This window comes from Balearica regulorum, chromosome 2, assembly GCF_011004875.1.
Source record: "Balearica regulorum gibbericeps isolate bBalReg1 chromosome 2, bBalReg1.pri, whole genome shotgun sequence".
In the NCBI taxonomy this organism is placed as follows: Eukaryota; Metazoa; Chordata; class Aves; order Gruiformes; family Gruidae; genus Balearica; species Balearica regulorum.
The window spans coordinates 46,368,682-46,384,802 of record NC_046185.1 but is presented as its reverse complement, the minus strand read 5'-3'; the positions used below and the strand labels follow the sequence as shown (position 1 = coordinate 46,384,802).

Below are 16,121 nucleotides of genomic sequence, written 5' to 3'. Positions count from 1 at the left end.
ACGATTAGAAGACACACTGCTGAAAATGCTGGTGGCTCAGCTGGAGCTGTGCTGGTGGTAACCCTGCTAGGAAACATTAAAAGAAAAAGGCTAGTGTAGCTTCGGGGACAGTGCAGTGGTTAAAACGTGATTTCAATGTACAAGATGGGTGGGTGGGGGAATTGTTCAGGGATTTTTTTCTTTCTTAATTGTTTTAGCCTAAGTTCTGCTTTATAACTTGTTATTACTTTTAAGTGTTGGGACACGTTTTGTGTCATTCTAGGTGTGATGGAAACCACAGCAAAGCCATAGCTGAAATGAATACAAGGGAGTACTTATTCACACAGAGCGTAATTAGGCTGTAGAACTCATTGCTACTGGCTAAAAAGGGTTTCCAGAGCCAGTGGTATATCTGAACACATGATGGGATATGCCTGTGAGTGCCCAACCTTGGCTTGCAGCACATGAGTGAATAAGAACTATGTGGTCTGCCCTGCAAGACACACTGCTGCCTTTTTTTTTTTTTTTTTTTTTTTGAGAACGCCAATTACTTTTTGGAAGGAGATGGCTTTTAAACTGTTTGTTTCCTGGAATCTGACAGTGGCTTTTTAAAATGGATAAAAGGGAATAAGTGTAGGAAATAGAAGGGAAAAGCCATGACTTTTTTTTTTTGTGCCTTTGAAGCACATGATCTGGAGAAAGCCAGGAATGCCTAGTAAGATCCCATATGTGCATGTTGTCCCACAGTCACATGGATTGTAATCTCTCTTATAGAGACAGAGTGCTTCATCAGTCCCTCCGCAAGACAGAGGAGGTTTTCATTTAACAGATACAAGAGGTTCTCAAGCTTTTTGCATCCATGGACCGCTGTTATTGTTAAAAAAATTTTCTAGGCCATCATCTGTCCTCATCATCAAGTATTTAAAGTACTATTTAACATCATTCCAGTAAATGCAATTTTAAAATCACTGTTGTAAGCTGACGTTGCATTTCAAGGACTAAGAACTTATAATAAAGGATATTTTACATCCAGGCGAAAAGCTGGCTGTAAACCTGACTTGATCTTTGGAATGGGCCTATACTGTGAGATGTGCTAAAAAAACTAAACCCATTTCTTCTCCCACTAAGAAAGCACTTTTGTTCCAAAAGAAAACTGGGATAAAAACTTGCACAACCGTGTCCTGTCTTTACCAAGATCAACCCTGTGAAAAATTAGAATTATAGTAATCTTACATGGAGAGAAACAGTATTGGTTTTGAATACCCATATGCTTTAACAAGTGCTAGGGTCTGAAGGTCTTTTGTTGATTTAGGTGGTTTTCAGAACAAGTCCCATACCCCATGTAAAACATACTCCCCAAAATCATCCCTGCCAGAAATCCTTCCCTTTGTAGTCCCGTAGAGGAAGTGGTGATTCCCTTTACAGTACAGTTTTTGGCAATCCTGTAAGACAGATGGGCATGGCTGAGTCACGGCAAAACTGCCATGGCGTGTTCAGAGTCTTATTTCAGGCAGTTCTTCTAGTCTGTTCGTGAGGCTGTTGAATAAGGTAGGAACCAGTATTGTAGCAGCTCAAGTAACAGCACATACGTGGTTCAGTATCTGTTTCTTCACACCTTTTCTCTTCACCCTCTCATTCATACTTGTCTCCTAGCCTTTCCCACGGCTGTTCCCTGAACTGCATGCTTAGTATCAGGAGACAAGAAAGATATGGTGGTTTAAAGAGAGAACACTGAAAAAAGTTCATTGATCTGCTGCTGGTGGTGTTGGCTCCTTAAAGGTGTATGTTCTCTCTCTTGTCCTCCCACTGCCTCATATGTCAGTCTTACAAATTCTGCCCCTTGAGAAAGAGGAAGTGAGATTTTGATGGTGTACTGCTAGAGGCGGGAATTTTTGTTAAGAATCTGTATGCAATGCAACTAACATGTAACCCCATCTATTTTAATAGATCCCAGGCGTGTTTCGGGTATGTCCGGTATAACCAGTAACTAAATGGATGCAATTAGATGCAGGGACTGAGCACTCACTAAAATGCCTCAGGAGTAAATAACCTACAAATTGTCATAGTCTGCTGCTTCCTACCAGAAATTAATTTCAATGAGCTGGGATAAACTTTGTAGCTAGATATCTGTCTTTATCAACAAAAATACTAATTTTATGTTTTTAGCCCTGACAGGAGTTCCACACAGGATAATAATTTGGATTTTGACAAATTGTGTCTTTTCACCTGATTGGCCAAGCACTGAGTTGTTTTACTGCTGAGTATAGCAGACCTGCCTGCTTTTTCTCTTTATGCTTTCTTATAAGGTAGAAATATGAAGAGTTGCTATTCAGGAGAGCAGAAAGATGACACCAATTTAAAAATGGAGGAGGGAGGAAGAAATGCTTTAATGTAATACATAATTAATGCAGGGTGTCAGTATGAATTTTGTCCCTAAATTGAAAAAAATGCTTAACAAGTTTCAAAAGAAGATGCAACTGTTGCATGGATGGTGCTAAAATCCACACTTATGTTGGATAGGGTAAAACACTTTGAAGGATACATCAACTCATAGGCTTTGGTGCTTGACCCAACCTTTAATTCATGGCAGGTTGTGCTATCGTTTGCGTTTTCCTCTAAAGTAAATAGAGTCTGAATATTGAGTTCATCAACCAGTGTTACATTTCTCTGAGAAATTTCTGCATTGTCAAATAGAGTTGGCTTCTGTTGTTTGTCATTTTAAACTTTCAAATGTTAGAAATGAGAAATCTTGTATTTTTCTGTAGCGTTGGTCACTGTTGTGCCTGAGGTTTTTCTTCTTCTTTTTTTTGTTTTTCTTTTTATTCAAGTCCTATACTCCTCTGGCCTATATCTCTCTCCTTTTTTCTCTACTCTTCACTGTATACTTTCTCTTCTTTTTGCTTTACACTCAGAAGAGAGGACCACTGCTAACTGCTATACAAGAAAGTGTTTCAACTGCTAGACGTTGACAGGAAATGTAATAGTAAGAACTCTCCTCAGAGCAAGGAAGTCACAACTTCCTTCCTTTGGTTTTCCCTCCTCCAAAAAGACTGCCATCTAAAAGAGCCACCCACGTCTCTGAGGCTTTGAGGTCCTGAAACACTTCGGTAATTGCTGCGGTTAAGAGTTGAGTTCCATTTAAAGCATCATTTCAGTAATTGCATTGAAGTTTTGAATATTTGCATTATTTTTTATGATTTTTGATGACTGCCTATGTATCAGAAATTAACTTTTTTTCCCTGAGTTTTTTGCTCTTTAACAAGCACGTGCTGCTTGTATCTTCAGTGCTTCTGCCATGAATCAATTTAGTAAAAAGCATTGGAGAATAACATAGGCATATCCATATTGAATCAGAAGTACTTTTATATTATCATTTCAGTGTTTTAATGTAGTATGTGTAATTTCTAATGTATTATAGAAAATTGAGTTATTAAAATATGTAAATAAATTATTCAACAAAATAATTTCATATCTCTAAACAAAACTTAGGGAAAAAAAGCCAGCAACTGTTTCTCCCTGTTTGTGTTTTGACTGACACGCGGGTTTAGTAAGCTCAGATTTTTACTTTATGATTTTGTTACTTTTATTACTCAAGTCTGAGAAAAAACAGTGTTGCATAGCTTGTGCACTGCAAGATCTTAATAGGTCAATTAAAGGGAGAGCTAGCCTGCAGTGTCAGCCTTCTATTTGGGTTGCTCGTCTTTTGATAGTTGAAGCTTATGCAGTCTAGGTGATTATTACTGAATTTCTTTTTAGTTTTGAGCAAGGAGATGTTTCACAGAGGGCTAGGAATTGCTTTATTTTTGAGTTCTTAATAATTGAAACTGATACTGCCAAAAGAAAACTGTTTTGGTTTAGAATAAAATTGGGAGAGTATGAGAGGAGGAATCGGAGAAGTGCCAAGTCTTGAGTCCCCAGAGCAAAGCTGTGGAAGATGTTGGAGGAGAATCGTAGTATCTTTCTTCCTGTCCCCTACTGCAAACCTTACATAGTCTTTCTTACTTTCCTAGTTATGGGCATTGTTTCCCTTCTACTTTCTTTGATATTGCTGATATTTTCTCCCTGTAGTCCTCTTCCCCTGAACATGTGGTATGATTATTAAAATTGAAAAATTCCCCAACTATAAGCTGGAAAGTGAAAAGTTGAATCAGGCATGTCACACACAAAGTTCTTGGAGCAGAACTGTAGATGAAACTTCATGCTTGTGAGAGAAATAAACAAAATCTTCTCACTAAGTTATGAAGTAAGTTGTCAGATCAGAGTCAGTGAAATACAGTTTTGAAAAATCAAAATTTGAAGTTTTGTTTTATTTTCGTAGTATGAAATGAATGACATTTCCACAGGATCAGAGTAGATGTGCTGATACTGTAGATACCGGTTTATCACTTTACTGGGTGTCTAAATATAATTACAACATCTTTTCTCTTTATTTGTATGCTCTTATCAAAAATCATAGAGCAAACATGTATATGCATGTGTGCACATACGACTGTACGCCATTTGACTTTGCGACTTTGCAGTGAAGGGCTAAACAAGGCAGGAAGGTTAGAAGCAGAAGGTGACTTCTGTCTCCTGCCGAGCTGTGAAACTGAGAACAAGGTGGTTAGGTGAGCAAATGAAAGCAGCTGCTTCTGCACAGGGCAGCACAGTCATCATCTATGGCAAGAATTGTGGGGAGGGAGAAGTAAATACTGTTTTATTGGTATCACTCGCTATCTTCCCCTAATTTTTCTATGGAGTAGTTCAAGACGATTTGTTAAATAGGTCAGGATTAATTTCTGCACATGCTGCACATACATTTTGCATTTTCCCAGCCGTGTATTTAGCCTGTTTAACAGTATGAAATCTTTAAAATTCTCCAACTGCTGTCTGGGTACAAAGCAGGCAGTTCGTGTTTATGGATACACAGAAAAGATGTACCAAAGTTCAGCAAGCAAAGTTTTAAGTTGAGAAGGATGCCTTTTGAGCATATTGGATTATAAAAATAATTAAGCATACTAAAAAGAATTATTTTGCGTATTATGCAAGCATGTGTCTCTGTGAGTGTATATACACACACACTATATATAAAGGTATCATTATATATAAGCAAAACTTGAAGATGTGGGTTTACAGAAGAGAAGAGTACCTGTGTGTAGACAACTGCCTGTCGTAAGTCCATACTTCTATGAAAGTCTATACTATAACACTCCATTAGAGTTACTGGTGGTCCTGCTGTGTTGGTGATAAACAGTGGACATCTGCATATTTAGTATGGGACAAAAAGATTTTTACTAACATAGATTTCAGTCTGGCATGGAAAGTAGGGTGTTGAGTCTGTCATTTCGAATCTGATAGATTATTTCTGTCCTTCTCCTGGTATGGATTCAACTTTTTTTTCTTTTTTCAAAGAAAAGTTATAGAATATTACAATAGAGTCCTTGTCTCTGAAGTAAAAAAAATGTTACTCAAAATACTTTACATGTTCTTTTTTTTTCATCCTTGGGCCTGTTTCTTCTCACTTCTTACTCTACTTATCCTTTTTTAGAAGTCTGTCATCAAAATTAGTTGTTTGTTGTTTTTTTTTTAAATAGTGACTAGTAATTACACTCACAGACCAAAATTTTAAAGTTTTTATTTTGTCTTCTGTGGCCAGAAAGGCTCTTTGAGCACATGGAGGCTAACCATGTCCCTTCACTGTAGCACAGAGCCAGCTGTTCATCTCTTGTCCTGACTCTATAGCTGAAGAAGGATACACAGATTGGATAAAATACACCTATTGTTCAAGTCAGATTGAAGTGGGATTTGAGTGTTGTTTGGCCAATAAAGAGAATGAATTTTATTCGTTCTGTGAGGATAATGGTTTTCTACAGAGGAGGACACAATGTCTTCCCATTTCTCCACTGTCATTGCCCTCACCTCATTCCCCCTTCTGGTAAGTCAAAGTCCGTAAGCGTAAAGAGAGTTAACTTTCTTGGAGGCAAATAAACGGGTGGAGCAAGAGGAGCTCCTCACCAGGGACACTGACTGATACAGTCCCTGGCACATCAATGACAGCTCCAGGAGAGAACATCTCCTTTGGTAGAGAAGGATCCCGGCACGATGTGATTTGGAACTTGCAAATCGTGGCTGGCGTCAGAGAAAAGGATTGGGGCTAAGATGTTGAGGAGACGCTCTCTACACAATGCTGCTCCTCCACCTGTTTGTAAACAAGTACTGTCATCTACTAATAATTAAGTGCTCCTAGTTCAAGCAGTAGAATACCTTCTTCAAAGGGACACAAGTAATTGAAGAAAATGTACTGTATGTCTTAGATATTCTGATATGGGGTAGCAAGCTGGAAGAGAGCTGAAGAGTAAGGGAAAGCTTCATGTCCTCTCTGCCAACTTAAAAATACAGATGAGGGATCAGTGTACAGTCTGTGTGGAGATGTGATTATACCTGCACTGCAGCAACATAGCTTATTTGCTATAAGTTGATAAATACGTGTTCTGTGTATGCTGACGTGCAGTTTGTGGTAGGTTCATACCTGTGCTCTGCCCTTGCCCTCATGCTGCACGTCGTGTGAGGAAGGCCACTTGTGTAACTGCCCGACTTGTACGGACGGCTGTGCTCTCTTTTTGTAACTCTCCTTTCTCATGTCCCAGTTAGCAAGACCAGTTTGTTCCACTGGGCATTGGCCCTCCTGTGAGTGTAGAGAGGATATCGTTCTGCACGATACAGGACAGAAAATGTCACCCTGATCCAGGATTCAAGAAGTGGTCAGTTTGCTGTAAAGTCTCTTTAATACCCAGGAAGTGTTGCTTCGTATGTTGTAATGTTCTCACTGCTAAAAACAAAACACAAACAAAAAAAACCCCCACCAGCCTCTGCGCTCAGCCTTCTCCTTTTACAGACTCTGCAATGATGCCCTGTAAGTCAGGAAGTTTATTTCTGTAAAAAAGCAGCACATTTGTGTTTCTGGTCTGTTCATTAGTGTGGAGAACACAACTACGGATAGCAACATCATCTCGTTAATCTGCCAGCTTGTTACCTGAATCATGAACCACACGCTTTATTCCACAAGATCCAGTCTGAGATTTACATTCATAAAACTTCTTACAGTGCTGGTCCAAAGGCATGGCTGTGAACACCGAATCATAGCTGATACCTGGTGCTTTGCGAAAAAAAAAAAACATGGGAAGAAGTTCAATGCCTGTAAACACCAAAGTCCAAGCACTTAAGGATCCAGAGAAGGGCTAGGGAAATACAAAAATAAATAAGTTTAAGCAGAAGTGAGCTAAAAGCAGAACTTTAAAGGAGAGTTTCTGTGACCGCTTGAGGAGAAGCAGCATATTGCAACATGCCTCAGCCGTGTACCAGAGTATGCCTTTTCCTTCTTCTAAACAGTTGCTTTTAGAAGTGAATATTACTTTTAGCAAGTTTTGGACTTCATTTCTTGTAGCGCTGTTTCAGAAATTGTGGCTTTCTTAATTGGAGGAACAGACAGCTCGTTCTTGGAGGCAATGGGGGGTTAAAATCCAGATCCCTGTGCTTCGACTACACACAACAGAGGACTGGGACAAGATAACTGAGAGCTTTAACTCAAAAAAGCATGCCTCTTCAAGTTGGTTATCTGTAGCTGTTTCCCCTCCCTCAGCTGTTTTCTTGGCTTCTTCCTCAGATGTTCCTGCCTGTGCTGCAAGGATGCAGTGTCAGCCGACAAGGCAGCCACTGTGCAGCTTTGCACGCTAAAGCTAAAGAGTCCACAGCGTTTTACCTTAATACGCTGGGCTGCTAATTCTGTGTTTGTTTCTAAATTAAAAGTGGGAAACTTGCAAAATACTTAAAAATTGTAAGTAAATGAGCAGCTGTGTAGGAAGGAGACTGTCCTCCGTACTTAGGATAAGAAAATCTTGCCTCTTTCTCTGTATCTGATAATTGCTGACTTTCCTGAGAGCAGTTACACTCAGTTGTTAAAGAAAAGAAGTGAAAATGCTAGAAGCAAAACTTTCAAAACTTTTTTTTTAAAATCAGTTAAAATAATTAAAAGCTATTTTTTTAAAATAAGTTGTACTGTTATCTGTGTCCTTCCCAGGCTAACATTTATCCCAGTTCCCCTGAATTTTATCATGTAACAGGCTGTTTGTGGCAAAGGATTAAATATGACTTGCTTGTCACTGAATGTGATACATCCCTTCCCTCCCTCTCCACCCTGCAGCAGAAATGATGGACATTAAATTAGACCAAGTCAAAACCAGCTTCCAGAAAACAAATATGATTTTAAATTGTTTTCATAATCATGCAATGGTTTAAATTATATTTCTTAATGAATCTTTTTAATATAACATATAGCACTGGAAAACATTTTAAACCTGATTTTATTGGTCTTTTTGAAGGGCATTAGGACTTTTTAGTCTGATAGACAGTCTGTGGCCTCCAGTAGTGCCTGTAAAAGTTCCTGGACAAAGTCAAGACTCTGAAACGGTAAGTCTTGTTATTATGGAAATGTGTTATTTCACTCATAGCTACTATTTTTGTTGATAATGTAATCATGTTTACTTTGGGAATTGGATTCTCTCCCTCTCTTTAGCTACTGAGTTTTGTTTTACTGGTTCTAGCAATCTCCTAGGCTAACCTGAAGCCCTCTGGATGAGCAGCATCTTTCCAAAATGATACAATTAGCCCGTTATTAATCCTCTAGAGCTGGAATGTAGGATGTGCAGACAAATTATTCCTCTCCTCTCCTTGCAGGAGGAAGGAGACACTAGATAGCATGGAGCCAGCTGAGAAGTCTATGTACAAGGATATTAACTCATTCTTTGAAGCACTTTTCAGCCTTAGATTTGAAAGCGCTTTTCTGAAGATTAACTTATATGAGGACAGACTGACAGCTGGAATCAGGTCACTTACTAGTTAGGATGATTTTGACTAATATTTGTGTCATGTGAAGACAGTCAAAGGATAAACACAAAAATAATCTATTAAAAAGTAATGAATGTTTCTGTGATTTTAGGGGGTGGGGAGGTACTAAAATGGATTTAAAGTATGTTAGTATACATTTGCAAATCTAAAATTGCATCTTTAATTTTCCTTTAATTAGCTTTTGTATTTGAAAAGGAGTTCTGTTGTATCACGTGTCATTTTAGTGATAAGAGATCATTTGAGAAGCTTCTGGGTAACCAAGAGCTTGTGCTGTCCTGCTGTTCTTGTATAGCTGTTCTTTGGGGAAGAAGTTTGTGGTATTAAAAATTTGTGTTAGAGTCTAGGGGAGTCAATCAGGATGCAAACTGTAGAAAAGAAGAAAAAGCTGGAAATAAGTTTTAAAACCAGGGGACATGAAAGGTGGATATTACTAGTTATTTCTAAAGTCTGAGAATCTTTTCTCTGCAATGTAGGGTGTTCTTTGCATTGTGCAGGGGTTTACGTTGAAGAATAAAAAGTTCAGACCTTGGTTATATATAAAACCAAGACTGAAACTGAGCGAAAGGGCTGTTCTCTCCTTGATTTGCCCCTTCATCTAGACATTTTGGAAATCTGAGAGGAATGGATTGTTTTGTGCATTTAAAATACTGTGGACAACAGAATGGGAATAGCCATGGATGGAGCAAAGCTCTTAGATGTTGATTAGCGTTGTTACGACTCTCATTTGTTCTTCATTTTCTCTGTTTTATTAGCAATCTAAAAATGGAGGAAATGTTCCATAATCATGTAATTTACACTTCTGTCGTGGGTTTGAAATACTAATTCATTCCACAGAGGATCAAGACTTGCATTCTACTGCTGCAGGTTTTTGGCTGAGTGGAGTGTTTTAAGTTGAGATACATTTTTCTTGATACAAACAGTACAGTTTCATGCACAGGTTTATGGAAGCACTTTTGTACATAGGTACACAAATAATATTGCCATCACGCTGATAATATTGTTAGGAAGAGATCTGTGGAACTGATTTCTTTTAAAGCCATATGTACATTCAAATAACTACTTTAGTCTGCCAGAGGCAAACAGAATTTGAGTTGATGTCTTTTGCTTTTTTTTTCTCCTTATGCAGATTTTTTTTTAATGGGTGGGCAGCTGTCTTTAATAGATTGGTATTTCTTTTATTAAATGAAATGCTTTATTAGCAACAAGCATCTCTAGAAGAATCTTCTACCATATCCACAACAGAAAATATTTTCCAGCATTGTCTTTTTTTTCCTGAGAAGCCTTTCTAGTTTGGGACCTCTTTAAGTGATGATTGATAAAGTTGTTACATCATGGTACTTTTTAAGGGGGAAAGAAAAATCTAGCATAACACAAAGAGAGCAGTTCTTGTAGCTGTTGCGTTCCTGTTCTTCATTATCTCCTTGTGCTGTCCTGGATTTAATTTAGCAGTTTAAAAACTTCGTCAGCTGTTTACTATCACAAAAACCCACCCACATGCAAAAGTCCCCAAATCTCAGAAAAGTTACGAATGTTAAAAAAAAAAAGAATAATCAGGGCACTCCCACCACGTAATAAAAAAATGCAAAACCAACAACAAGCACCTTGAAATAGTCGCAGTGTTTGCCAAGTGTGCCAAATCATGAGATGTTTTTGTGATGAGGATCAATGTCAGATTATGGAAAGAATGATACATACAAGCTGATTTCACTTATAACATGTGAATGTCGGTTTATTAACTCAAATTCTACTTCAGAGAGTCGTTGTTATTAACCGTAGAATTTTGTTTTGCCATCCCTCTTAAAATGTAAACTGTGTGGTGCGTTTTGGCTATTATTGTAAAACCCTGCTGGCAAAATTAAAGTGCCTTTTTTGAGGTCACATTGCTTTTCCTTACTTTTTAATAGATGACAACTGATCTGCCTCCTCCCAGCTTCTGTTATATTCTTACTGTTCAGTCTGGTGAAATACATGTGGAAGTGGATGAGGAAGAACAGATTTCTAATTTGTACCAGCCACCAGCTGTTCATGGTCTAAAGGAAATTCTTCAGGTAATCTGCTTTACAAGTCAGATAACAAATGCTTTGTTCCACTGGATTTCTGGTATCGCGTTTGTCTCATTCTGTGTTTTTGTGCTATTTTCAGATCAATGGCTGTAATGAACGTTGTAGCTTTTGGGCGCAAGTGCTATATCTAAGGCTGCAGGTAATCTTTTCACTTAGCAATGAATTCAACATAAAATCAACATAATGTTTTTGTGAAGGAGCCAGCATTTGTCTTGTTTGTTATCACCAGGTCTAGAATGCTTGTGAATGGGTAAAATGAACTGCATCTCCAGTTTCAATACCATCCAGTCTAGAAAGTGAATTATTTCTGAATAAATTGCTATCTATTACCAGAGGTAATATTTCACCCTGGTAAAGGAGTTTGCAGGAAGTTTGTTGAGACTCGCTTTATAGCTAAATGCTGTCCTTAGATACGTAGTGAAAAGTTCCCAGTCAGCTGAGTGTCTGGGGATAGCATTTAACAGATGATGGTTACATAAAAATACAGTTTTGCTCTTTGCATGCAAGTGTGTGGACTATTTTTGTTGACTTCAATAGAAGCCCCTCAGGCAAATTTGGCTTTTATGGTTCAGTTAGTAGAAAGGAGGAACTCTTAGGTAAATACATCTGCCATCCATACTATGTTGGAAAGCTTATAATTATGTTTTATTGACTCATTTCTGAATGACACTACAGTTTTCTCTCAAAATGTTGCTAACTCCCTCAGTAGTTAAAGGAATTTTTTGTTGCTGATTTATTTATTTTTTCCTGGCGACTGGATCCTCAGTACAGCCAGCACTGGATTCTGGTGGACAATAATTTGCAATTGTCCATCAGCTCCACAAGAAACAAAGTGTGAATCAAAGCATATGAACCAAAGACAAAGAAATTCCAGAACGGCCAGCAAAATAGCTTGAGATGCTTCCCACCAGGGTGAGACATAAATTTAATTTAGGTCTTGCCCTTTTGCTTCAAAAGCCAATGAGTTATGATTTGATTTTTAAGCAAGGAGTACATTTAACTCCTGAGATGAGGGGTATCTCTTGTGTTTTCTCCATGCTAAGTGAGAATTTAACAGAGCATTTGCGTGAAATGTGAAATCAGGGCTAGCTTGATGGGATTTTTAGGGTGCTAACAGAAAGATGGACACATACATGCATAAACTTTGATTTCCAAGAAACCTGTTCTATTAAAAAAAAAATAAAATTACAGACTAGTGGTATCCTAGCCAAACATTTTTGTATTCAGGAATAAACATCTACATCTGAGATGCTGTGGGTTATCAGTATTCTTGTGTAGAAGCACTTCATCGCTAAATTAGAGAAAAGATGAAGCGTGCAGGACCAGAAAAAAAGGTCTATGATTACTTCTTGCTACTAGGAGGTTTATTAGCTGTTTTTTTAATGGCTATTCACTTACTGAACTGTAAGCACTAAACTGAGTGCTCATAAATTTTTTGAAAGCAATGTTGGAAAAGCAATAGAAAATATTGTTCTTCAGCATAACTTCTGGATAACTGCTTGATTATGCTTCTGGATAACAGCTCTAGGAATGTAAAGGTGTTTACCTGCTCTTAGTGTGTTTGCCTAATCCTCCCAGAAGAAGGTCATGAACAGCAGCTTGTTTACTACAGTTCCCTTTGCCAAGAGGACATATCCTTCACGTGCAAAATCATCAAGTGAGGAAGGGACTGTGATTTGGTTTATTTTGCAGATTTATTGTTATTGGATAATCTGCTACATGAGCTAATTCAAATGTACTTTAAAAATAGTATTTATTCTATGTAGCTACAGTATTCTGAGATACTTCATTTGTGTGAAGGAGGAATGGAAATATGCTTTTATTATTACTCAGAATCTGTACTGTGGTACAGAAGGAATATGAGGAAATATATTCCATCTGTGGTTAAGGAGCTGTCCTTCTTTATAACTCAATCCTGCTGCTATTTGTCTGTTGTGTCCTCTCTGTTCAGAACAAATTGTCACACATAGCAAGATGATGATTTTATACTAGCTTGTGATTTTTGCTGTTATTATTATTTACTTTTTGGATGATTCTTCTGAAAGCCAGCTTTTAATGTGTTAGTAATTCTTATGGGACAGCAGTAAAAATTCTCTCTTTGAAGCTGTCCTAATGCTATCTATGCAGAGGAGGTACTCAAATGAATGTAGTTACTAGGCAAAGAAACAACGTCAATGCAATAGGCAGCATATATTGTATTAAGGCGTAACTGTAATATCTGAGTTATTATTTTTTTCAGTCATTATTTATAATTAATGCATTTGTTCTAAGAGCTGCTAGCACAAAGAAAAAGCTAATTTTAGTGTGGTTAACAGTTTCAAGGTTTGAATTCAACTGAAGACAAAAAGTTGGGGTCTCGTTGCATTACCTTATGCTAGAGGCATGCAACTTTGAGAATAAAATACTTATGTGATATGTGTCTCTCCAATCATTGTAGTATTTCATTTTCATTTAAATGTTTTATGTGCAAATTTTTAATCAGTGGGCTAATTAAAAATAGTAACAAAAGCTTTTTAAATTAAGAAAGTAATTTAATCTTAGTTAAAAAATTTAAAATATTAGAATCTTAAAATGTACAAGTTGCTTGGACCGGTAAATGTGAAATATGCTTTGTGATTAAACCCATTTTTTTCTAAAGCATGGGAAAATTTACATACACACAGATATTATAAAAGCTGTGGTTAAAAAAAAAAAAAAAGAGCATGAATCATCAAATTGTAACCCATCTGATTTTGTTAGATACCCTGGAATAAGCACTGATGAATATGGAATGTCTGTCTTGTTCATCATCCCAGTGTAAAAAATTTTAAAAACACTACTGATTTTGTGATAATTATTTTCAGACATGAAGGCTGAGATGAAATGTAGGTATTTGGTTGTGACATCAGTAGTTTTGATATACCTTAATTTAGTCACACTACAGTATTTTTATACCCCTCTTAGGCAGAAAACTTACATTGTCGCTGTGGATTCCTGTGTCTCTTAGGAGTTTCCTACTTTCCTATTTCTGTGCATCATTCAAATATTTAGAGATGTTTGTTCAACAGAAAGAAAAAAACTCCAGCTTTGTAACTTGCAGTAGCTATTAGCCAAGGACCGAACAGTAGCAATTAGCCAAGGACTGGTGCTCTTGGGAATCAGATAACAGTACATGGAAAATTTGCTCGCACAGGAATAATAGTAGTAGTAGCATTAGCCTTTTTTTTTTTTTTTTAAGGCAAAAATTGTATTAGTCTTTCTTCATAAAAACAGCCAATTAACTTCTTATATTTATATCATATATATAAGTATGTAATATAGTGTATATATAGCATATATTTTTAATAAAATATATTTTCAAATCCTTAGTAAAGTCCAAGTGAGTTATGATAAAGTGTGATAGTTGATAGAGGTAAAGCCAAGATTCCAGTGGGTCAGCCTCGGAAAGTTAATTTAAGTTAGAAATGTTGGTATCTGCAGTAAGGAATAATGAAAAATTCCAATAAAGCTTTGATTCATTATCCTGTACAAGCCCTAAATGTAATCATTTTGGTCAGTTTTATTAGCTATTTAAATATGACAATGTTATAATAGTCTTTCCTTCTACTAAAAATTAACATTAGAATTTTCTATCTTTTCTTTTTTTTTAAATCATAGACAAAACACAATGTTCCTATAAATCAAAGAGAGATTTGGTTGTTTGTGACTGACTCCACATTGCAAAATGTGGTTGATATCACTCCAAAAGTTGTTGCTGTGTCAGTCACTGCATCATGTGTTCTCAGTACAGAAATCACAGAAGCCCTCAGTGTTGCCTCACAACTCATCTTCTTCAAGGATGCACTGTGGGGAAATGGTAAGCTTTACGCGTGGTTCTGAAGCAGTTGGAATCAAATTGAAATAGCATCCTAATGTCTGACGCTGTACTGCATGACCTACAGAGACGGAGACTTTCATTCTCAGATGAAGATGACACTTTGCAAGTTTGGGAAGAAATTTGAAAGGTGTTGTAATTAGAGCTTTCCCATAAGGTTTCTTTTTTTACATTTTTGGCTTGATCTCCAAAGTAAAGAAGAAATTCAGTGATCTTGCTGTATATGTCCACCAATATTTCTGTCAGTCTTCCCTGATGGCTGTTAACTCTAATGACCGGTGTCAATCAAATTTGCTAGCTGACAGAAGATCCAAAAACTCGCAGTTGGACTAGATGATCGTTGTAGGTCCCTTCCAACTGAAATAGTTTATTAAGAAACTTGGTTTCATTTGTTTGGATATTCTTGCAGAAACTTGTTTTATTGAATTTACTACCTCTAAAATGAGTAAGAGGGTGAATCTAGAGACTTGCATGTCCCTAGATACAGAACTTTTACAAACTGTCCTATACCATCTTAGTGGTGAGCCTTCACCACCATACAGATCATGTAAGGATGGTAGTTAACTTTACAGTCATTTTTAGTGGCTCTTTTTTGAGGTTCAGGTATGGTTCGGTATGGTGCCTGCATATGTAGTTCATGTTTCACACCTTCAGTCATTTCCAAAATGTAAGACTGGAAGCACCAACCTGTGCAAATGGCTGTGTGTCCTGAAGCAAAAATCTCTGCTTTGGAGAATAAAGCGTGCGTTGAACCTACTCTTTGTAACCTTTGAAACAAAGTAAGACCACCTGAAGAGGTATCCAAGCTTATTACCAGGGAAGAGACGGTAATGTTGTGTTTGCAGGGAGCATGGTGTGATGCAGTCAGAGTGGAATCAGACTCTTCTGCCATATTCAAATTTTTAAAACGTCTTTTTTCCCCAGGAGTTGCAAAGTGTAACGAGAGCATGATGCACGTATCGTTGAAAGCAAAATATTTTGTCATTGAGAAAACCTGATGGAGTCTATCCATCCGTTTAGTAGCTGGCAGAGATTGTTGTCTTTATTGGCCATGACAATTAACATGGTCACCTTTTTCCTTGTTACTGTACTGAGTTGAAATGTCTTTGTTGGCAGGTAGGATTATTTGTGTTGAACGTACTGTTCTCTTATTACAAAAGCCTCTTTTGTGCTCGGCTGCCGGTGCTGACCTCAGTGAGCTGACTGGCCCTGTCAGACTCGATGAGCTGGATTCTACGACACAGGCCAACTCCGTTTGTGCTGTAAGAGGTTTGTATGGCCTTTCCTGAAATGAATGCGGTTAATTATTTGTGCTCACTTTAATCTTTTAGGTCTTCGTGTTG

General features: G+C 37.4%; 1 protein-coding gene across 1 annotated transcript in view; it reads left to right on the top strand.

Moving 5' to 3' along the window:
- SPIDR (scaffold protein involved in DNA repair) overlaps nucleotides 1–16,121 on the top strand; it is a 210,561-nt gene that overhangs the window by 184,566 nt on the left and 9,874 nt on the right. The window contains exons 12-16 of the mRNA XM_075744139.1: nucleotides 8,337–8,424; nucleotides 10,767–10,910; nucleotides 11,005–11,064; nucleotides 14,562–14,760; nucleotides 15,895–16,047. Of these exons, the coding sequence (XP_075600254.1) occupies nucleotides 8,337–8,424; nucleotides 10,767–10,910; nucleotides 11,005–11,064; nucleotides 14,562–14,760; nucleotides 15,895–16,047 (644 nt within the window). The remainder of the gene's footprint in view (nucleotides 1–8,336; nucleotides 8,425–10,766; nucleotides 10,911–11,004; nucleotides 11,065–14,561; nucleotides 14,761–15,894; nucleotides 16,048–16,121) is intronic.